Source organism: Papaver somniferum, chromosome 4 (genome assembly GCF_003573695.1).
Source record: "Papaver somniferum cultivar HN1 chromosome 4, ASM357369v1, whole genome shotgun sequence".
Lineage (NCBI taxonomy): Eukaryota > Viridiplantae > Streptophyta > Magnoliopsida > Ranunculales > Papaveraceae > Papaver > Papaver somniferum.
Genome location: NC_039361.1, coordinates 155,808,148 through 155,831,934, shown reverse-complemented (window position 1 = coordinate 155,831,934; position 23,787 = coordinate 155,808,148). Strand labels below are relative to the sequence as shown.

At 37.4% G+C, this 23,787-nt stretch overlaps 3 protein-coding genes across 7 annotated transcripts; 2 read left to right on the top strand and 1 right to left on the bottom strand.

The window, feature by feature from the left end:
* Positions 1-7,135: 7,135 nt before the first annotated feature.
* Positions 7,136-14,220, bottom strand: LOC113271669 (agamous-like MADS-box protein AGL9 homolog). Its single transcript, XM_026521568.1, has 8 exons — positions 13,799-14,220; positions 11,334-11,412; positions 8,448-8,515; positions 8,235-8,334; positions 8,083-8,124; positions 7,935-7,976; positions 7,665-7,813; positions 7,136-7,576 (listed from the first exon to the last, which is right to left on the bottom strand). Exons 1-8 carry the CDS (start codon positions 13,981-13,983, stop codon positions 7,504-7,506), a joined length of 738 nt encoding a protein of 245 aa, XP_026377353.1. The 5' UTR covers positions 13,984-14,220; the 3' UTR covers positions 7,136-7,503.
* Positions 9,232-11,322, top strand: LOC113271668 (AP2/ERF and B3 domain-containing transcription factor At1g50680-like). Its single transcript, XM_026521567.1, has one exon. The coding sequence runs from the start codon at positions 9,560-9,562 to the stop codon at positions 10,676-10,678; it is 1,119 nt and encodes a 372-aa protein (XP_026377352.1). The 5' UTR covers positions 9,232-9,559; the 3' UTR covers positions 10,679-11,322.
* A 4,758-nt stretch (positions 14,221-18,978) lies between the features above and the next one.
* Positions 18,979-23,533, top strand: LOC113274392. 5 transcript variants are annotated; one of them, XR_003322991.1, is made up of 6 exons: positions 18,979-19,122; positions 19,451-20,794; positions 20,888-21,927; positions 22,002-22,240; positions 22,326-22,854; positions 23,064-23,533. XR_003322991.1 is itself a non-coding variant. In XM_026523796.1 (4 exons), exons 3-4 carry the CDS (start codon positions 21,256-21,258, stop codon positions 22,128-22,130), a joined length of 801 nt encoding a protein of 266 aa, XP_026379581.1. In that variant the 5' UTR covers positions 18,979-19,122; positions 19,451-20,794; positions 20,888-21,255; the 3' UTR covers positions 22,131-23,533. The 5 variants fall into 4 exon arrangements, 1 of the variants encoding a protein (XP_026379581.1); XR_003322990.1 differs by having other exon boundaries at positions 22,326-23,533; XR_003322992.1 differs by lacking the exon at positions 22,326-22,854.
* Positions 23,534-23,787: the final 254 nt, after the last annotated feature.

The window sequence follows — 23,787 nt, the reverse complement described above, 5'->3', positions numbered from 1 at the left end:
CTCAGCATATATTCACCTTAAGGAGTCCAGTAACCCGCTTGCAGGAGATTCGCGGGTGTTTAGAATTTTACCTCCTGTACCAGACGGGCGAAGAACCGCTGAAGTCGACTCGGGCCACGACTCCTATGTCGTGTGCGAACCCGAGGGGCCGAGACGATATTGTAATCGTCGTCCTTCCCTGCAAACAGTTTTATATTTAAGGGTACCCTTCCGTAGGGTATAAAAATAAAATGTCCCAAAATTAATGTCCAAAGTCCATAAAAAAAATACAAAAGAAAAGAAAGTCTAATAAAAAAAATTACAAAAAAAAATGTCTCTCTTTTTTTTTCTCTCTTTTTATCAAAATAAATAAATAAAATTCTTCTTCTTTCGCTCCTTTAGCTTTGCTTTTCGCTCCCAAACTTTAAGTAAATCACCACAAGCTTTGGAAAAATTGTCTTTCGCTCCAATCTTCAAAAATCTGCAAGGAAACAAAAAAAACCAAAAACGTAAAGAAGAACAAAAATAATAAAAATCTAAAAAAAATCTAAAAAAAATGCTAACTAAACACAGGTCCGCGTCGGCGGCGCCAAAAATTTGATTGATTTCAAAAGTTGTTGTAGTTGTAGTGGTAAAAAGGTTCTTTAGGACTTGTGAAGGTAACTTTTTTTTTAGATTTAATAAAAATAAAGCAAATTAATTTTCAAAGAGTGATGTCAAGATTTAAAATGGACTAAGGCTCCGGATTCACTATTACTTCAAGTTGATTGGTTACAAAAATATTTCATAATTATTATCTAGCTCTTTTTCCATTAAATCACTTCTTAATCTATAAGGTGTCCAAATATTAAATTGTAATCCTTAAGCATGATTTATCAAAGAATTAATTCTAAGCATAAAACATCAAACTGATTCACAACTAATTAAGAAAACCATTTTTATCTCTTTTTTATTTATTCAAGTGAATTAATTAAAATAAATAATTAAGAAATTATAAAAAGAATTTACCAATCAAACATGAGTGAATAGATCCTCCATTGCCTCAATCACCAAGAATTTAGCTGCTCATCATGTTGGAAAACCTCTCAAAATATTTCATTGATGCTCAAAAGTGTTTTACAATGAAGAGAAAGACAAGAAAATGATGTAAAACAGAATTTTGCGACCCACAGAAGGCGTCCAGAATCAACGACAAAGCTGAAGTGCTATTGTCGTCGAAGAACTACGACCCACAGATGACAGTCGATGTCACTGTTGATAAACGACGGCCTTGGAGAGTCTGTTCTTCACGTTCTTCCTCCTCGCAGCAGCAGCAGCAACAATCAATGGTATCTTCCTCGTTTCGGCTCTGAACTCTCTCCTCTTTCTCTCTAAACTTTTCTCCCCCTTTTTATGACTTGAAACAACTCTTATATATCCCACAGACCCCAAATATCTCGTATAAATTCCGACTTTTTCTTTTCTTTTTCTTTTCTGCGCTGTTGAGAGAATAATCCCTTCTGTTGAGCTTTTTCACGTGCTGTTAGCTATAAAATAGCTACCAAACTCCTCCCTAGACTTGAATAAGACCGTGTACATGTTAATCCATCGTCAAAGTCCTCCAGAAATCTCTCAAAAATCTTTGAAAGTGCACAACAGGACACGTCTCTCTGTTTTAACTTTGATTGCTTCTCCCGGATATTCTAGCCCAATTAAGCCCATGAAATCATCCATACTAGAATTTTATATCCATATCACGTCCAGCCCAATCAATTTCCGGTGTTTAATCTCCCTAAAACAGCTCCAACAATCGGATCAAAATTCAACAGCGATATGCATGGCCTTTCCCGCCAAAAACCAGTATTTGAAATTTGAAGAAGACCTCCCCCTATCCAGTTCTGGTGTCCCTTTAGCAGCTGCCTGGAAATGGGTCACCCCTTAGTAATTAGGTTACCCCTTATCCAAAGTGAGAGTCCGTATAGTAATTTTCTCCCACGAGCGCAAAAACCACTTTCTTAGCCAATTTCGCCGCAAAAGCTTATTTCTCCGGAAATACCTACAGGGACATAAAAAGCCATAATAAGTACAAAAATGGGTACTAACACAATATACAATGGGGCTATATTAGACACATAAATGCGTCTATCAACCACCGTACACGAGCACATAATCTCTAGTTCTCCTGAGATATTTTAAAATGTGCTTGACCGCGATCGAATGGTCTTGACCAGGATTAGATTGATACAGCTAACCATGCCTACTGCGTGACAAATATCTGGTTGAGTGCATAGCATGGCATACATGAGACTTCCTACAACAGAATCTTAAGGGACAGTCTTCATCCGTTCCTCTTCTTCAGATGTTTTTGGACATTGATTTCTAGAAAGAGGAACTCCATGTCTATAGGGACTAAATCCCTTCTTTGATTCTTGCATAGAAAAACGCACCAAAATTTTGTCAATATAAATAGCTTGGGATAAACCTAATGTCCTAGTTTTTCGATTTCTTACAATCTTAATTCCTAGAACATAGCTGGCTTCCCCTAGATCTTTCGTACTGAAATGATTTGATATCCAAATCTTAGTTGATGACAATGCACCTATACCATTCCCAATGAATAGGATGTCATCTACGTACAACACCAAAAATGTTACCACAACTCCATTCAATTTCATGTATACACATGGTTCTTCAGGATTTTGAACAAAACCAATTGATTTAATGGCTTCATCAAATCTGATTTTGAACAAAACCAATGATTTGACAAATTCATCAGGAGTTAAAGCAGTCGATAAGCATCCTAACATGCCTTCCTCTGGTGCAATTAGTGCAACCATACTTTGACAGTATTGAATGTCGAGTTCCTCTAGCTTTCCAAGCCGTGATGCCATGTCTAGAGAGAACATATGATTAATTCTGTCACAACCATAAAGCCAGTATTAGAAGATTGTCAAATCCAGCTCCATTTGGAATGACTCCTTTCCATATTGTTGACCATTTGAACAAATTTGAGTCGAAAATATTGACCATATTGTTGCACTTGTTTATGGTCAGATCTTTTAATTTATCAATGAACCCTATCGGTATAGCTCCATCAAACAGTTGCTTCAAATTATCCATTGAACGAATCACTAAATCCTCCAAAGCGCTGAAAGTGTTTCTTGCAACCACTGCTTCTTGTACCCTCATCAGAAATTCCATGCCATTGCATTCTTCAATACCAAGAGACTTCATATTTTTGAATCCAACATGAGTTGGAACAATTTGTGCCATGCTCTTCAGATTGTTGCTCTTTTTCACTTTTAGCGTTTCGACTCTTTCCGACAACACCATAATGATTTGACAAATTGAAAATGTCACTTTATTATCAAGTACTTAAAATAAAAGTTCTAGTTCTGGGCCTAAAAATATGCAAATGTGAAAGAATGGAGTTGATAGTGTAAGATCCATTTAGTGAGCTTCTATATATTGAACCCAGGAGTTCTAGTACTTTTCACTTTCTACATATAATTAATTTTCGCTTCTATTTAAGGTCACCGCATATCTAGTTATTTATTTAATACCTAATCTACCCTCTTAATTAATTTTAGGTTATGATTAGTGAATGATTTAGTTAAAAACAATTAGTGAGATTAAATTAAAAGATGGGTTTATTATTAGTTGAGTAGAATTATTGAGAGAGTAGAGTTAGAGAAGATGAAGGAGAAAAACATGGAAAATAAATTTTTTTCCAATTCACTAAGTTGAGTATTCAAATGATGAAAACTTATCTGATTCTTCATCTCCATCCTCTCCTAGAATATTTGTTAATCTTCAAAATGATCCGGATTTGAACTGGATTTTAAACAGTTCGGTTACTTTATATGAAGAACAAGTAACCGAACTCATCTGAAGCTGCAGTTCGGTTGCCCCGTGAGATGAACAAGTAACCGAACTCATCTGAAAGTGTAGTTCGGTTACTTGTTCCAAACACGCAGGTTACCGATCTCTCAAATAATAGAATTTCTAGGAGTTACAACGTTATGTTCGGTTGGTTCTCAACTAACTGAACTTCAGTGTACAAAGTTCGGTTGGTTCGCAAACTGCATGCACTTTTGATCTAACCGAACTTTACGTAATATAAGAGTATATAAGTTTACAAAGTTCGGTTCTTTCGCAAACTTGAACCTAACAGCTAACCAACCGAACTCTGATTTCGGTTTCTGCGAATAAAATTGTGAAGTTACCGAACTTAACAAACAAAAAAAAAATGTGAAGTTCCAGCGTTTATTGGCTAAGTTCGGTTACTTTGTAGTTTTAAAAGTTTTTGCGAACAAACCGAACTCTATTGGCTAAGTTCGGTTATTTTGGAACTCAACATAATGGCCACAACAATACAGTTCGGTTAGACTGGATTTGTTTTTTTTCGGTTCTAAGGGTGGAGTTCGGTTACTTTGTAGTTTTAAATTTTTTTGCGAAACAACCGATCAAAGAGTTCTGTGACTTAGTTTTAAATCCAATAGAACCAAATTGTTCTTCGTGTTCTTCATTTTCAAGAAGTTCGGTTAGTAAACTAGGGTTTGTTGGAAAATCGACCTAACCGAACATGGCTCTGTAACTCATGTTAAAACCCTATTTTGATGATTTCTATTCGATTGAAGCAATCAAAATCAAATTAAAGTGAAGGGTTTCTTGGAAAATACCTCCGGAGTGGTCCCATGGCAGAATCAGTTTGCGGCTGGCGTCTTTTATACTCGATAAAATTATTATGTAACCGAACTTAATTGTGATTGCATTTATGTTGTTACATTTCTTAAATAGGCGGTGGCGGTGGGAGGAGGTGGTGGTGGTAATCGGTGGTTGATGATGGTGATAATCAGAGGTGGTGGTGATGGTAATCGGCGGTGGTGGGCGGCGGTGGTGGTGGTAATCGGTGGTTGGTGGTGGTGATAATCGGAGGTGGTGGTAGTGGTAATCGGCGGTGGTGGTAGGAGGAGGTAGTGGTTATATATATAGGTGATTATTAGGTTGGTTTTAAATTAAATTAGGTTAAAGGTAGGTTAGTCATTTCAACGTTTTAGGACACCCCTTATCACTATAGGGAAGGTGGCCTAATAAAACCATGGTTCCCTCAAAAAAAAGTTCATTAAAAAAGTCTACCTCCAAGTCCGAGCCAGTGTCCGCCCTGGCCCAATGCTATCCTTCTATTTAAATTAAAAGCCCAACTTAGCTAAGGACTTGTATTAAAATTCACTACAAGAACATGTTTAATGAAGAAATAACAAAAAGTGAAAACTACTACCACACCCATTTCTCAGATTTTTTACACTGAGAAACCCACGCTCAGTAAAAGTCAGGCGCGCACACTCATTTTTTCAGAAAAAAATATCAGCAGACCCATATTTTTAAAAATTAAGTTTATATTGAGTTTTTTATGATACAAAGATTATCAGTTACATATTCATCGAAATTTCAATCCAAACCCTCGAATTACATCGATTTATACATCAATTACACAAATCAAAATTTCACAATTCTGTCAATTTCATCATATTGAGTAAATCAGAACTCAAAGTGAGCAAATCATAGCCATTTTCACTTCAGTTTGATACAATTAAATCAAACTCATGTTCCGAATAGAAGAATTAGTATATCTATTTCGATCATTGCAGTAGCACAGATGAAAATACGCAAAAAAAAGAAAAAAAAAGAAATCAATGGCAACATAGGTTTCGAAATAAGAAGATGCATCAAATTCGAAATTTCAAAAAACTTCAACTCTTTTTTTAGTGAAGGGGTACTTACCTGAAGTGAAAATACTGCAAATATTATGTAAAGGAGGTAAATTTGTGAGTTCAAATCTGCCATTGACAAAAATAAATAAATAGAGCTCTTCAAATCATGCAGGCCAACTAACCGTAACCAGTTATCTCTTCACTTCATACTTTTTTGAATTCATCGATAAGTTAGCATCAAAAAAGAATTTTTCATCTGTATTTTAAACTAAATAGAGAAGATGGAGCCATGGATCGTGAGCTGCGGAGAAAACGAGAGATTATACATTAGAAGAAACAGATAGGTACTATTGACCGAAAAAATTACGAGTACATCCTTTCCACTTTACTTGTTTGGATGGCATGTAAGGGGTGGGCATGCACGTGGGCACCATCTACGGATGTCAAGCTTCTACATTTTGATGCATCTTTGGACCCAGTATGTGAGGTTATGGACTATGAAGTATGAACTCCTGAGATAATGGTTTGCGTGGGAGTTAATGAAACATGAAAGAAGATGATGATGTGGTTATGATTGCATAACATGTCATTCAGTCGAGAAACTGTCTGCATAACATGTTATGCATCTACAAAATTTGTTGCATAACTTGTTATGCAGTCCAGAAAACCTGCATAACCTGTTATGCGTCCGAAAATATGGCTACATAATGCATTATGTATCGAGAAAATAGATGCATAACATGATATGCATCTGTAAATATGGATGCATACTGCATTATGCATCAATTTTTTATATGTACGGCTAAAATCAACCAAAACAATGGTTACATAACTTGTTATAGATGCATAACTTTGTTATGCAGATACATAACTTGTTATGCAGTCGAAAAAATGGTTGCATAATTCGTTATGCGTCTGCAGAATGAGTTATGCATCGTTTTTGGTGACTGCATAATGGTTAAGTATCAAGTTTTCAAAAAAAATTCCTAAAATGAGGATCACCTCCGATTTTTTCGTTAAAAACAAAAATTTGATATTCTTGTTTGTACTCGTTGCGTAGCTCTTTTAAAAATATTTCCAACGATATAAAATTTGTGAAATTTTAAGGCGCGGATTTTTAGATATGTTGTATCCAAGTTGCGCTGCCAATTATATCCCTGAAAAAGATAGTACGCATAACGAGTTATACCTGAAAAGATAGTATGCATAACCAGTTATGTATTGATTCATATAATAATTTCATATAATTATGGGTGTCACGGTATACAAAATTAATTGTAGGCATGAGAACGAGAATATTATTTTTTTTGGGTCTCCCCCTAAGTTCCCCACAACAAAATTTTAGTGGGAACAGATTGTCTTGGACTAAAGATAAAGTTTTTATATGTAGATTCAATTTCTTTCTTGTGTGCACTAGTTCTTATAAAAAAGGATTCTGAATGTAAAACTGTAAACATATTTGATGAAACAGAAATCTACTGATGAACAACATAAATGATCAAATATGATCTTCTTAGATACAATTACTGTTCAGAAGGGTAGGATTTAGTTACTGCATGTATAATTTAGCTAAACACTTACAATTAAAGAGCCAAAAAAGAAAACAACAACAACAATAACAAAACTATTAATACAGTGCTTAAAACAAAGAAGTGTCATCTTTAGGGAAGCAACTCCTATCCTTTTTCTTGTTCTTTTTTTTAGATCAAACAAACAATATTATTGCAAAATCAAAGAAATCTGCTAGCTTGCACTTATGAAGATCAACGACAAATCATATATTGTGTCGTCCGCTAGCTAAAGGAGGTGCCCTAGCTAACATTAGCAGTGTTCATGCCAACCATCCTGGCATGTAACTCATTGGTGCCCCTTGAGCTACAGTTATTTGATCTTGTTGGTGGTACCTACATATATGGACGTTGAAACGAGTTTAGGGGTTTCACATTTACAAGAGGAGTGAAAGAAAAATAGTGTAATTAAGCCTGTGCATACCCGATCTGTAGAGTGGGTTGACATTCAATGGGGTGGAAAAACGTTTCATTTTGATCAGCAGCTTGATGACCAGATTGCTGCTGTCGGCTATACCCCACACCATGCTGCATGTCCCATTGTTGCTGAGTTGCTTGGGCTCCCTCTTCCAACTGTAACACCAAATTATCAGATATATATAGGAAGACAATTCTAAAAGTCATTGCACTGGGAACTCATAAAAACAGATGCAGGATTGAAAGATGTAATAAAAGATCAGTATGAAAATAGTACCCTTCTTCTCAAGCTCTTATTAGCTTCACTTAGCATTTGTTCCTGTAAGCAAAACAGTAAATTAAGGTAAGATATAGACTAAAGATCCCTCTTCACTGTAAATAACTAAGTAAATAAATGTGCGTATACGGTTATATGCTGATCTTACTCTTCTCTGAAGATCTGTCAGCTGATCGAGCATGTATTGGGTCTGCATTTATTAATAGAAGCAGAAATTAAGAGTAAGCATACATATAAGTAGTATTAGTTGTATGCACCAAAAATTAAGAGTTGCACACAGGTAGTAGCAATAGTATGTACCCGAGTTGATCTTATTTGCTTCAATGATGAATCGAGTTGTTTTTCAAGAAATTCAAGCTCCTTGCCACTTAACGGTCCCAAATCCTCACCTAGAAGATTCCTACAGAATAAAAATAGTACTGTTAACACCTTTCAGGCAGCAATTAGTTATAATCAGGTATACAGTCAAGTCTGTAGCCTCATTTGCTGGCACCACAAATTAGGATGAATCACCTTTGTGATCGTTGTAGCGTCTCAACCCGTGCTTTAAGCTTCAGATATTCCTGGTGGCTACTGTGCTCCTGCCATTAGAAGCAACAAAGATTTGAATTAAAACCCTGTAAACTGATCATAGAAACCAAGAAACCTAAAATCCCGAGCTATGGGATACACAACTGTTAAAGTGGGTGAATATCATCCAAAATAGCTAATGGTCCTGATTTTAGATAAATACGAAATATAACAGGTGATTTAAGGGCATTGTAGTCTTTATCCAAATATACATCTGTCTAGAAACTTGCTGTACAGAAAAGGAAAGAAATCCCTAATATTTCTGAAAAAACCCTAATCTTATTTTCTGTTGGTATTCACAACAAACCCCTTCTTTGTAAGAAAATAGAATACCTCTTAATATTTCTCTAGAATATCTTAGTTAAGGGTGATGATAAATGCATTCCAATTAGGAAGGTTAATTAGATGGTTTAGATTAATATTTAACGGTCATAATTTTTTCTTTCCACCTCAATTGAGACAAAAATAAATTAAATACAGTATTAGGTTCCTCACCCATTGATTTCGGCCAAATACATAAAATTAAATAAATAATTATCTGACAATTTGAAACAAAATTGATAAATATAGAAAATTGTAAGGAAAACAGAAATAATTAGCTTTTACTAACTTTTTTCTTCTTAATTAAGGTAATGCCACTGTGTTTTGTACCTAAAAAATGTAAAAATGATACAGAAAACTGCCATTTTCATGCAACACAAAAATCTGTTTATATTTTTCACTGCCTTGATTTTCTCAATCTTCTCTGCATGAATAAAATCTTCAAAATCTCTCTAATGTCAGATAAAATATATAGTTCCTCTATCTCTATAAAATGTTTCTCATCAACATTTAGTTTTGTCTGAAAGTTTTTGGTTATCTTCTTCCCTGAAGATCAGTCTTTTGCATTCAATGTAAGTTTAATTTCTTATGTGTATATCTTTACTCATTAAAGATTATTAGGGTTCATTACTTGTAACGTTTTTTTGTTATTGTTATTTAATATGGGTATTAAATAACAGGCTTCGATTATGTTTTGAATCTGTTTTCTTGGTTTATCTTAGATTTCTTGTTTAATGGAAGAAGAGATGATGCTGAATATGGTTCCCTATACAGCATTGAGTGCTGCTGTAGGAGGAGAAGGTTCGGATTCTAACAGAAGTAATAGCAATAGCCCTTGTGGATTGTCGAAAAAACGTCATAGACAACAAGATGGCATAAAACCTTCTGCAAGATTTAAGGGTGTTGTGTTGCAGCCAAACGGCAGATGGGGTGCACAAATTTATTCAAACCATCAGCGTATTTGGATTGGGACATTCAATTCAGAGTCGGATGCGGCTAAGGCTTATGATAGCGCTGCTGTTAAGCTTCGAAGTGGAGATTCACATCGGAACATTCCATTGACCACTCAAACCTCACTGGAACCAGATTTTCAGAAACCATACTCAATCGATGAAGTATTGGTTATGCTCAAGGATGGATCATATGAAACAAAGTTGCATGAATTTATGAACTCTTCGGAGAAGCAGGATAGGGAATCTGGTTTTGGTGTGAACTTGTTCAGAGGAAATGTTAACGATGGGTCTGTAAAGTGCCAACAGTTGTTTCAGAAAGAACTAACTCCAAGCGATGTTGGGAAACTCAACAGGCTTGTTATTCCTAAAAAGTATGCCGTGAAGTACTTCCCAAAGGTTTCAGAAGCACCTTTAGAAGAAGAGGATGGTGGTGTGATAGACGACATTCAACTGCCATTCGTGGACAGGGACATGAAGCTCTGGAAATTCCGATACTGCTATTGGAAATCTAGCCAAAGTTATGTGTTTACCAGAGGTTGGAACCGATTTGTTAAAGACAAGAAATTGAAGAAGAATGACGTGGTTACATTTTATAGGTGTGAGTGTCGAGAATGGTTCCAAAACAAACCCTTTTACTTGATCCATGTAGCGTCTAATGGAGATGAAGATAATAGACTAGATTTACAATTAGGGTTTAGCTGGAATACTAATGAAACTGGACCCTCAGATAGGACTATCAAACTATGGCAAAATAAGGAAGAAGTGATTATGGAAGTTACACCACCACAGCAACAACCAGATGAGGAGAAAAGGCCTTTGATTATGGAAGTTGCACCACCACAGCAACAACCAGATGAGGAGAAAAAGGCTTTCAGACTTTTTGGTGTAAACATTAATTAATTACTAGAGATTTATGTTTTGGTGTTTGCAATTTTTCTGTTTTGAGGTTTTGAGGAATTTAGACAGATAGAACATCATGAGCATCTACTTTTGCTTATACCTAATTTTGAACTGTGTATACCAAATTCACTAGTTATTTGCTTCAAATATATTTAGAGATATCTTTGAACTGCATATATAAAAGTGCCTCTATCTTAGAGCTATTGAAACTAGATATGGAAAACTAGATCAACAGAAGATGAATAATCAATCACACTAAAATTTTTATGTTAATCATAGGACTTCTTAAATGACAAATATGTCCATCAAATTAATTCTTTTTAGACTTGTCAGAAAATCCATAGAAGGAATATACTGACTTCTAAAGAGATTTCATGGCTTTATATGCATTTCCAAACACAGCCGCACAGATGGTAAAAATTGTGGCTCATGCATGACTCCTTTTATTCGGATTATTCAGATACATCTTTTGAGTTTTGACTGCAGATAGTATATAGTAGCTAGATGTATTTCATGAGTTTATGCTCAATAACTGAGCAAGTACAGCGACACACATATAACAAGTTTTAAAGGCAAACACACTGTATATTATGATAACCACCGTTAAAGAAAACAAGGCAACATGTATGAAGAGGGTTCAAACAAAATTGCTTACCAGGCTCTCCCTAGCAGATACATTTGTTTCTGGTTGTCCATAGTTGCATTTTTGATACCTCTCCAGGGTTTTGAACATGCTAAAAATGGAAACAAGCACCAAATTTTGTAAGATATAATTGTGATTGACATGAACAAGTAATATTTGAGATATTTTTAAAACATAATTTCTAAACTGATAATTGACATTTAATCGACTGCATGGCGATCCTAAAAGAACAACTCCAGAACAAGAGAAATTGAAAATAATGTATGCAAGAAATTAAACAGACACAATTAAGGCATACAATGTTCAGGTTGATTGATACAATTCTTTACATGCATGTACTATAATTCATGTTAATGACTAGATATGCAGCAAACAGTTAGAGCCATTAATATTGTGAAACCAAGCTTTTGGATAAAAAAATTAAGACTACTAGACTAGCCCTACTCTCTTAACAAAATTTGTAGTCTCACATACTCAAGTTTTAGATTGGGTAGGCAAGTAACAATGTTATTCTTGTAGAGAGTTCTATTTATTGAATTGCAGCCGTTAGAACCTCATACACATGACAAGATTGATTCATTTTGTGGCTCAATGAGCCAAGATTATTGTCGAACTATTTGACGTAAATCACTAGATAACCAAGCTCACCTATGCTAGAAGGGAATAAAAGTTATGTATTAATCAGTGACAAGTTCTTGTTCCAAAAGGGAACTAAAAGGGAAAACTGTGGTTCACTAGCAAAATGTCCTAACACAACATAAGATGGGAGACCCAGTTGCATACTTCAACGTATAATGATATGACAATTCAAAAATTGTTGAAACACAAAACTAAGGAAGAAGTTCTTTTTTATGATGTCGGCAATGGGTACAACTAGTGCATCATGTTTGGAAGGGTTCCAACAAAATTTTAAGAACCAAAAGAATGTTAAGAAATTATCAAGTCAAAGTTAATTTTTTGTGAAATTGTTTTTCCGATTGGGGTTCAGTTGAGTACACATCTCTAGAAGGTAATTCATTATAATGCTTCCTTTTCTCGAATGAGGATACTAAGTAAACACATGAATTTGTTTAGATTGAAAACAGTTAAGCCAAGTTGAAAGATCATTTAAAGCCTACATACATACAAATGAAACTTTGTCTCTTAATTTTCTTTAAGACCTTTGATCTCAGTTGTCAACTAAATCTCACCGATGCAGTCCATATACAATTGAGTACATCAACTATTCTCTAGTATCACCTAACTGTATATTGGATAATAGTCTTTAGTACTAAAGGATCCAAGCAAGAACAAGAATACTAAAAGTAAAGACATGATAGATTTGTCAACACAAGAGGTATGCAGTGGCAGCACAGAAGTAGTACTAGTATTAAGAGCTAGAAGTTGCATAGATGGTTGTGTAAAATGGTGGAGGAATGTCTAATCAAACTTCTTGATTCTCCCATCCCAAATCCCTCTTTATTTTTTGGGTAAAGTTGATAAAGAAAAGATTATGTTCATGATGAATTGAAGTAGTACTCTAAAAATCACTGGATAATGGATATATATGAATCTTTCTTTAGTACTCTAAAGATTATGATCAGACAGACTTCTTACAAAGAAACCTAGTAACATATGAAACCTCGGATCTGACCTACGCAGTACTAATTATTAAATTCTTGAGATCCTTAAAAAAAATCTTTTCAGACATAAACAAAGAAACCTCACATAATCCAATGTACAGAAAACCCTAACACACAAATATCCGGATAAACACAAGTATACTAGCTACTCTCATGTGATCAGAAAGCGAATTGATTGACTTGATGAGACCAAGATAAAATTCATAAAAGAGATGGATTTTATAAAATACGGAAATCTTCTCTTATTGAGAAGACAAGACAGATCCAATCAAATTTCATTTCCACGAAAGTGTACTAGTTCCGTAAAATCTTATAATCTATGTTTCGTAGAAGATCGGTTCAAGTTATTATGTTTAATTAAGTAAATGAACCTACTGAACAATGCTTAATTGACTCAAAAAGTAGCTAGAAAAATAAAATAATAAGCTTGTTGGACTAAAACTAGGTTATTCACAAGATCGCTTAAAATCCTTACGAACGAAGTAATTTTCACTCTAATTCGAGAAAATTTTGTATACTTCGACACTACCATTGTCAGACTCAGATCTAGAATTGTATCATGTGAAGAAAAAAAGAACTCGATCGATCAGTACGTAAGCCGCACAAAGAAAAAAGAAGAAAAAAATATGTATACTAAAAAAAGCTGAGACAATCCACACCAAAGAGAAAAAAAGAGAGGAACAAATACATGAAAAAGAAGTCGAACGATGAGTACCTAATCTTAACTAAACACAAATAAAAGGACTCCAAATCAGAAAACTTTTAGATCTAAAAACAGAATCATCGCCGATCAAACCAAAAGAAGAAGAAGAAGAAGATTTTGCTGTTGGTCTATGTACGATAATTTTAATTTACCTGGAGCTACTGCAGAACTCATAGAGTTTGCCTCTATTAGAGAAAATAATAAGAGCAACTTCAGCATCACAGAGAACTGAGAGTTCATAAGCTTTTTTCAATAAACCATTCCTTCTCTTAGCAAATGTTACATGTCTATTTATCTTATTCTCAATCCTCTTCAGCTCAACTCTCCCTCTCCCCATTTCTCTAAACTGGAACTGGAAGTAGTTTTGGTGGTTCTGATGATGATGATGATGATCAGGGAAGCAGAAGCTTTACTGATCAGAAAAATCAAACACCTCTCCTTGTATCTATTAACTTTGCCCTAATTCTCCCTCTCCTTCTCTCACTGGAAATTGTTTATTTGTCCCATTGTCTGTGAAATGAAAGAAGAAGGGCGGGGAATTGATGTGAAAGGGAGGGTAAAGAGGAATAGGATAATAATCATGTAAGGGGAGGAGGGGGTCTATAAGAATTAAATTGAAATTTCATTTATTATTCGAGGTCCCTAGGGCGGACACGTGTCGAGTTATGGATGCCTTCTTACATTATTACCTGATCTTAACTTACCAGCAATCATGTGACCTAACCTTAACTAGGTTCAACGATATTTTCTTATTTGTCTCTCTGCTTACGTTTTTTACTCTAGTATTACGAAAATGCCCTTTCCTTGCTCTCTTATTTACATTTCTTTTTTCTTTTTCGGTCACTCGAATCACTTGTAATATTCAACGGTCAAGAAGTTCGAAAAATTATCATTATGCCGGTTTTCCTGTGAATGATTGAGTATGGGTAGTTCGGTCCACTTTTCAGTTGGTAAGAAAGAGTAAATTACCGGGCAATTTGCGGATGGGTTTGTATCATCAAATAGCCTAAAAATTCTAAACTATCATCGTTACAAAGTAGAAAGGTAAACCATTTTTACTCGTGTTTTTGTTTTATGGATATTCCACGGCCTGAATTTTTTACTGTCGAAAAGACTAGACAAGTAATTTTTTCTTCGAAGATATGTAAACTGCATTGTAACTTCGTTCGGTAACTGGTGTGGACAAAAGCCCGTAAATATTACGTGCTGGAGAAAAAAAAGAGACTCGGAACTCAAAAGATAAATTAAAAATATAAAAAAAAACAATAAACAAAACGCATAATGATTTAGCTTCAAAAGAGAAGAGCACGTAATAATTTCACACCAACCCTTGTATTGAGCACAAAACTAACCAGCGCGGTTTATATAATTCACAACTCTGTTTCCTACTTTAAAGGAATTCAATAGTGAGCACGGCATGGGGTTTTAGCTTCCATTTTTTTTACTAGGTAAGTAGTTTTTTCTTCTAAGATATGTAAAAGGCACCGTAACTTCGTTTGATAACTAATCCGGTCGGTTGGTAGTGTCTATGTCATTGTCATGAAGGGACTAACTTTTATATCTGTGAAGAGAAATGAGCGAAAGCCCTGTAATAATAGGAGCACAAAAAGTAAAAAAGAAAAGAAAAAGAAATCCGAAGCTTACAAGATAAATTAAGAAAAAACGATAATAATTTGTTTGTAAACGAGAAGATCGCGTAATAATTTCATGTCGACCTTTATTTCCGAGCACAAAACCAATTGACGCAAACCCTTTAACCCTAATTATAACCAAGACAAGGATCACTATAGATAGTTCTTGCTCTTATGTGATTGAATTTGATGAGTTCCTCGGCTATAAGCCGGACTCTTATGGATTAGGACGTACCCAAAAATTTATTTTATGGAAACATGATGCCTGCAAAATACGAAAACTAAATTTTCCATTAGACAAGCCTTGGTTACCTACTAGATCGCAGAGAAATTCTCAACCATAATGCTTGCTCTAAAAATTTAAAGAGTACTAGATACAGTGTAATTATACTATTGTTAGTTTTGTAAAATCTTATTGTCCCCGAATCTTATATTCTTGGCAATCGTGTGCGAATTTAGTTTGGTCAAAATATAAGATTCCAATGGAAAAAGATAACTGCCACCTAACTCTTAACTGGATATAATTTTTCTTTTGAATAAAACGGGGTATTTTAGAAAATTTGTAAAAAACGGGAATATTTTTGAAGTGTACATTTCAAAACAGGGGTATTTTATAAAATGTGCCGTATAAGATTCCATGGAAAAAGAAACTAAAAGTATTACTGCTAACATTAGAGTGGTTTTAGGTAAATATTGGTTTCAACGCCATGTTGATATTCACTTTGGTGCATAGATATAGATGCGATACCAAGGTAAGATAGTGATCTTGACAAAGAATATGGTATAACATACGAACACCACCATTTGTAATTACAAAGATATCTATCTAAATTCAAGAATAAAGTGATTAGAAGAATTATACTAAGACTGTACCTCACTTTCATATCATGTCGGTTCCATTCTAGTACCATGATATATTATTCCACGGGCAAGTAACTATTCTATCCTACCTTGTTCAAAATTCACATGGTCATTTCCATCGAATAATTCAGTTTTCAGCTAAACCAGATACATCTTTGAGAGTCTCAAGAAATGGTACGTAATGCATCATATCAGAAGAACCTAAAACATACTTAACTAAGTAACATGGAAGGAGTTATAAATGTCCAAACAATCTTCTTCATTTTCCTTAAGCCTTAAACTCAAAATCTTATATTTCCGCGTAAAAATTTCTTGATTAAACTCGTTGAAAGTTAGGTGCAAACATTGATATTTGTTTGTTGAAATAGTTGATTGTAGGCAAATAAATCATTTTCAGGTTTCTGGTTATGGTCATGATCCAAATTATTAGGGAACTGGATTTAGAAAAATTAGATGACCATTAACCATCAAAGTCAAGCATGCACTAAAGAGTACCATTTTTTTTTTGAATTTTGTTTCTTGAAGCTGATATTGAACCCACCATTAACATCATAAGTTATCCAAAAATATGTCTAGTTGACAAATTTTTCCTTAACAACCACACATTATTAGGCTAAATATCATTTTTCCTTCGAAAAATGGGTCATTTGTCCAAATATTTTTAAAACATGGTTCAAATAGACGAGTAAAAATCAGTATGGGTAAAATGAACACCAAAAAAATAGCAAGGATGAAACTGGATTCATCCTGACTTAAACTTAAAAAACAGAAAGGATGAAACTGGATGCATTCAGATGTAAATTAGAAATAACAAAAAGTATTTGAAAATGTGTAGGATGAAACTGTTTACATCCTGACTATTTTTACATTTTTGTCCATTTAAACAGTATCAAAATCTAAATGTCCTTTTCACCCAAGAATTGTTAATTTTGATCTTTTTAACCAATTTTGTGTTTTTTGTTTCATTCTTTGAAAAGATTGATTCGTTCCTTACAGAAATCATCACCTCTAACCTAATTTGATTAAACTTTAAGATAAATCATGTCTAAAATGTTAACAACAACAGACGTTACCGATTTGTTAAGTACTTCATAAAATCCTAGGATTATCCTGAAATATTGAGTTTTCTTTTTTGATCTTTTTTTTTTTCATCATTTTATTATCGGATTGTGTTGGTCTTTAAAAAAAAACAGCGTCTTCATTGATTCATATAAGGGAGAGCTTATGAAGAGAGGATATAACCCTAAGCTAAAAAAGAAGTAACTAAATTCTGAATATTCATTCTAGGTTTCAGCCAAAAATTTCTTTCTCAATGTAAAAAATGAAAAGAGGACGTAATAATAACACTAATAATGATGGGTACAGAATGGGACCACAATGTGTGTCCAAGTAGTACAGACCAAACAAAATATACAAAATCCGATGAGAAGGAGAAGTAAATAAAATTGGGGTTTGTATTTACATTCAGTAGATTTTGTACTGAGCTTTTTGTTTCCATTCTTATGAACGAATGTAATCTTACAGTCTGCAATAGTTATCTTGGATTAGATATCATCTCTTCCCAACGGTTGTTATGTACTTGTATGTTACTTTTGTGAACACACAGATCATGGAGGCATCCACGTGTTCACAAACAATATTCGCATGTTTTTCTTGTGCCTTAAATGGAGATGGATATATTGATTAATCGGCTACAAGCCGTCGGGCTCATCATTGCCTAGTCAAATATTACCATGAATGGACTTCGTTATGGAGAAAAATATAAGTATAAAAACGACAATTACCGAGTATAAAACTGAATGTAAGTGCTGAAATGTAAAAGAAACACGAGATTTACGTGGTTCAGCGTTAAGGCCTACATCCACGGGGAGGAGAACTTCACTAGGTAGGGATAGGTTACAGAAACAGTCGGAATGACTTTAATACCCGTAGGTCTGCGGAAATATAAGACAACACTTACTATATTTTGGTCTCCTGTTTCTCTCTCTAAATTCTCTCCCAGTTCTCTTCAAGTTCTCTCCAATCATCGCCCCCCTTCTTCTTAGTAGAGGAGGGTATTTATAGGGTTGGAGCGTGGGGCCTACTTCTGAGAGCCGTTGTAACCTTATCTTTTTGTGCTTTGTGTCCATTACGCAGAGGTCTTCGTTCTTCATGGTGCGCCCAGCGTTTCTTGCTTGATCACGAAGGGTTACCTTCATTTATTATGCGGGCTGAACGACACATATACTGTTCCGAGTAGTTAATGCGGGTGGTTGGAACGTTTGCTCGTGTCAGACAAGTGTCGTCTGTCCCTGTCACGTCCGTATCAGTTAATTTTCTCTATGCCGTTGATCTTGGTTTTACCTAGGGATAAGATAAAGTAGCCTTCGGGGATTTATACGGTGCTTCGCAGGAGCATTCTTCCTTGGTGCCCCTTGATCTTCTGCCTTCAGATTTGTTTGGGCTGGGATCGGACGTTGATGGGGTACGCTCTTTGGTTGTAGGTGTGTCGCATCGTGCTTTGATGGCTTGGTATGCATGCCTTCCACGTGTCTCTTTACACACACGTGTCTAATAATGAAATATGTACTTACAATTTGCCACTTTTCTTCGGGTTTAGACGATAGTGGGAAAGCCGAGGAAAAAATCGTTACATATTCCTTTCCCTCTTAGTAACTTCCCTAAAATTTTGGGCACGTTTCCCACTCATGCATTAACTGCTCTCTTAATGGGAGTGGACATTAATTGCACGTTTCCCGCCCATGCATTAATGGTTTCTCTTTCTCCTTCTCGGATTTATAAATAGGGGACTTTAAGTTTTTTTTTCATTCTTCATTCTCCTCCTTTGTTTTCTAGCCATTAACTGTTCTTAATTCTTTCCCTTTGTTTTCTAGCCATTAACTTCATCCTTTCCCTTTGTTTTCTAGCCATTAACTTCATCCTTTCCCTTTGTTTTCTAGTTATTAACTGTTGGTGCTGCCATTACCCGATTTGTTCTGTAACAGGTATGAATTTTTCTCTTTTTCTTCTGTGTTTGTGATTTGTTCTGTAAAAAGCTTCCTGACGTTCCTGCTTCTGCTGATGCCTCTTCTCCTGCTCTTGCTTGTTTTCTTTTGTTGTGGCTTGTTTGTGATGAAGAACACATACGTCGAAGCATATATGCTTGCCTTTGTTCTTCGTTATCAAACGGATAAGCTAATGTTTTGATCAATTTGTTGTGTTCCAGTATTAGGGTTTTTTGGTAGGGATGAAGATGAATTTGAAATTTGTTGAATTTTGATCTTTGGTAGTATCTTCGTGTTTGCTTTAACCTGTTTTTACTTTTCCTTGTAGTTATGTTTGATCATCCGCGGATTCCTTACCATACACCTCCTTCTAGTCCGCCGAGGTCCCCTCCACGCAGAGAGTCCGATATATCTCCTCGCATGGATCCTCGAGGTCATAAGGTCACCTCTTCTTCTGGTACGAAAGTTATTCCTACTAAGAAGGGGGATTTGGTGAGAGGTGGCTCGGGGTCTAGATACGCAATCAGCCGCGCTTCCTCACGCCCTCGTGATGACTTCAGGAGCGCGCAGATTCCTTCACGGGGTGAGAATTTGGACGTCTCGCCCCTTCGTTCCATGGCTCCTCCGATGCCCCAGCAGAACCCTCTACCGCCTCCTCCTATGGTCTTTCAAGGGTAAGCATCCTAAAGGTGCTATGCCTAGGGCTGATCCACCTAAAATTTTGCCTTCAAAAAGGAAGGTCCCCGAAGCGTCCGCTGCCTCGTCTGATTCCGCAGAGGAGGAGGAGGCTGCGCTAGCCATACGCAGTATTCCGGTTAATAGGAAGAAGGTCACGTTCCGGCATATTGATCTTGAGGTTTTCAAGTAGAAACATGAACTTCATGCCTTCGAGGTTCGCTTTTATGCCCCCGACGACGATATTACTTTTGAGCTCATCTCCAAGTATCGGTTTGATGAGTTCCATCTGCTGACTACGGTGGGGGCCTTCGAGGCGGGTCTCATGTTTCCTTTGTACAAGTCGGGCGACTCCTTCTACTATGACGTGCTGGATGGTCGCGAAGGTTCTACTACGAACACGCACAACCGTTCCGTGTCACAGTTGTCCGGGAACTATCTTCGCGCGCTGAAAGAATGCTATCTGCGGAGTAAGGGGGAGACGATGATGACTTGTTACGTTCCTAATCCCGCAGAGAGGGCGTGGTATACTTCTAAGAACTTTAATAGCTCCTCTGGGGATTATGTCAACAGTAGGAACCGCAAGCCGTGGAGCGTTAGCCTGCGTAACATTGCTGCACCTCGGGGTGAAATTCGCCTCTTAAGCGAAGTGAGTGACGCCAAGTTGAAGTATGTTCCTGGCACCGAGGGGTCTGCTAACTGGAAGCTTTTTCCTGCCCGTGAGAGGATTAAGCGCGATCACGATTACGAGTGGCATGCCACCGTTATTGAAGTTGTTGGCCCTTGGGATTATGGCTGGATTCCTGGTCCGCGCGGGTGGCGTCTTTCTGTGAGCAGCAAGCCTCGTGAGTCGCCTCCTGCGCGTTATGGAGATTATTGCCCTTGGCGTCTGAATTTCGCAGGCATGAATTTTCCTTATGCCCTCGATGTCGTTGATGGAGACGAGGAGGAGGGTTCTGGCGCTAATCTTCATTCGAAGAGTACCGCTGCTTCTAAGGTGCGGTTTATCGTTATATTATTATCTTTTTTATTCGTATCCCTCTTTAATGGACGAGATAAATAATCCTTTTGATCGTATGTTGGCTTGTAGGTGTCGAAGAAGAAAAAGATTGGGCCCAAGCAATCTTCCACTGTCCTGATGGGCGAGGTTGACGTCCATGACGAAGTTAATAGTCCGGTGAACGAAGAGTTTGCCGAAGATGAGGAGATGTCTGATAGTGAAGAACGCACCGATACTTGTACCCCTCTTATTGAAGGTGGGATATTTGAAGAACAAGTAGGAGTGAGTGGTTATGGTGAGGCTGAGGGGGTCTTGCTGTAGGTGGTACTGGTGAGGGAAACATTATCGCTGAAGAGAATGTTTCCATGGTGGGCATAAGTGAGGCTGAGGGGAGCCTTGCTGCATGAGGTACTGGTGAGGGAAACGTTTTCGCTGAAGAGAATGTTTCCACGGTGGGCATGAGTGAGGCTGAGGGGAGCCTTGCTGCAGGAGGTGCTAGTGAGGGGGGGCATGCCCCTGCAGATGCTGATATTGGCGATGTCAGGGTTGCCGCTGGTGGGAGTGAGGCTATGAGTACTCAGGAGTTTTCCTTTGGTAGGATATACTCGGCCGGGGAGTTTTTTAATGTAGATGATGTCCTCGGTCTTGATGAAGATTTATCCTTGCTCTCCCCGCATGACGACTGGGATGTGCTTGGGGATTTCGGGAAAGAGGGTGCTGCTGGTCAGCAGGCTGAAGACGCGGGTGGTCCCGCAGGGGTAAGTGACGTTGAGACTCTTGCTGATGATGGAACGACGTCCAAAGGGAAATCTGTGGTCGAATCTCCTTCCGACGATTTTCCTCCCTCGCTGATGCTCGAGGGTGAAGATGCCATTCTGGCTTGGTTCAAGAAGAAGAATTTAATGTTTGTTCTTAATCCTGCCCCTGTGGTTGCTGGTGAGAAGGACTCTGATGCTTATACCCGTCAGATGATGCAGTTATCTTCTGAAGACCGCGTTACAGAGATGTGGCAGAAGAATTTGAGGGCTTGGGGTGCTAGCCTCGTGGTTGACCCTCCAACTTCAATTGCTGATATGATGGTCGTGGCCGATGGGTACCAATATGGTTTTCCTCAACAGCGCATTTTAGAAGTAAGTCTTCTAAATATTAATATAAATATAAGCATAAGTCTTCGATTGCTGATATGATTGTCATTGAAATGTAGATGATGAGGAGCGAACATTGCAATCATGTTTTGTACCAATTCTTCAAAGCGAAGTCTTTGAAAATGGAGGCTAAGCTTCGTCACAGAGAGAGGGCGTTGTCTGCGGTCGAGGTAGAGATAGAAGAATAGTCTCAGAGAGAAAGAACGGCTTGGTAACGCGGAGGCCAGTCTTCTTTCTGAGCTTTCTACGGTCTGTGCTGAGTTGGAGCAAACTCGTGGCAAGGTTTCAGCTTTCACAGGTTTGTGCCTTTTTATTCTTTTATCCCTCGTGATGCTCTTTTCCTACTTTGGTGTTATGCCTGAGTCTCCCCACCCTCTCTCCAGTGGGTGGTGTTCCTGAGCTGGTATGGCTTCAGTCCGAAAGGGATCGTTAAAAAACTCGTATTAGGGAATTGGTGGAGAAAATTAAGAGTGAAGCCAAAAAGTGGAACGCTCGTGCTGAGGAATGGAGTGAAAGACGAACGCAGATGGTTGATATGCAAAATCAATACAACCATGACCGCCGTATGTTTAATGGTGCGCTGTTGTGGACGCGTATAATTTGCAGGAGTCCCGGGAACATGCTTCGTCATTAGAGGCTGGAATACTTCTTCTGGAGGAAGAGTTGCGACAGGCGCGTTCCCTTTCTGGCCCGGGGGTTAGTGATAGTATGTTGCGCCTTACTAAAGAAAGAGATGATGCCCGAGCCGAAGCTGCGGCCCTTAGGAAAGCCCTGGCTGCGTCACGAGCTGATATGGCCCACCAGGTGGAGTCCGAAAGAATTCTCGAGACGACCTTATATAGGCTTAACAAAGGGATAACGAAGATGAATGATGAAGTCAACCATCTTCGTCACTTGGATTCGATGAAGCAGGTAGAATTAGATGAAAGTCAATTTGCTCTCAACAACCTCCAAATTGATTATAAGAAACTGTCCGAGGAATATGGTTTTCTTGATGAAGCGTGGGACGCAGTTGTTAATGAGTATGAGGAAGCTTCGGCTCGTGTCGAAGGTATATCCTCCTTTTATCGAGTGTGGCTGTGTTTTCTCCGTTCTGACCCTTTTGCATTTTTTATTTTCAGAGCTCGAGGGACAGCTTCGCGTTGCAAATGAAAAACTTGAAGAGGCTCAATCTGCCTTAGTGCAACAAGAAGGAAATACCAACCATTTTAAGAGTCTAGCTGCGTCTCGTGAGCAAGTCGTAGGTGCCGCTTCTAAAGAAACGAATCATTTGTCTTTGTTACTATCTCAGGCCAACCAGCGGACTAAAGTTGTTATGCATAAGGCTCGATGTCAGTTGGCTGAGGAGACGAACAAGGTTCTGGACAAAGTTGAGTTGAGTTTGAAGAGTGAACATGGTCTTGTCAAGAATTACTCTCGTTGTCCGGTACCAGCTCCCTTGGCTGGTTCCTCAGGGCCTTCTTCGGGCGGTAGTGTCCCTTCATCTCTTCGGGATAACCCCGCTGATAAGGCCTCGCCTTCTAAGTAGATTTTTCTTGTTCTCTTCTGATTATGTAATTTTGGATTGTATTTTGATATTTTCTTGCTCTATCTTTTGCCAAATTTTTAATTAACTTTCGATGAATGGATCATCCTTTTTGCTTACCTGCGTCATAAGTTCACCTTTATTTTAAGTACCGTGAAAAATGATATTGAAACTAATTGTTAAAAAAGTGCTTGAGTGTTTGGGTGCGATACCGAAGGTATATACCTTCGTGATCGTCTTGAGACCTGTCACCCCGCTGGAGAACCATGGGCCAGAGGATTCCCAGACGGTGGGGGCCGAGGCAACGTTCTAGGATAGGG

What these genes read in the sequence shown, in the direction of transcription:
- LOC113271668 (XM_026521567.1), top strand. Translation starts at nt 9,560, where the DNA reads ATGGAAGAAGAGATGATGCTGAATATGGTTCCCTATACAGCATTGAGT.
- LOC113271669 (XM_026521568.1), bottom strand. Translation starts at nt 13,983, where the DNA reads ATGGGGAGAGGGAGAGTTGAGCTGAAGAGGATTGAGAATAAGATAAAT. An exon ending in GAGTTCTGCAGTAGCTCCAG is followed by an intron (nt 11,413 to 13,798) that starts GTAAATTAAAAT and finishes TTCCATTTTTAG; the next exon opens with CATGTTCAAAACCCTGGAGA. An exon ending in CAACCCACTCTACAGATCGG is followed by an intron (nt 7,577 to 7,664) that starts GTATGCACAGGC and finishes CCATATATGTAG; the next exon opens with GTACCACCAACAAGATCAAA.
- LOC113274392 (XM_026523796.1), top strand. Translation starts at nt 21,256, where the DNA reads ATGAGTGAGGCTGAGGGGAGCCTTGCTGCAGGAGGTGCTAGTGAGGGG. An exon ending in CTCAACAGCGCATTTTAGAA is followed by an intron (nt 21,928 to 22,001) that starts GTAAGTCTTCTA and finishes ATTGAAATGTAG; the next exon opens with ATGATGAGGAGCGAACATTG.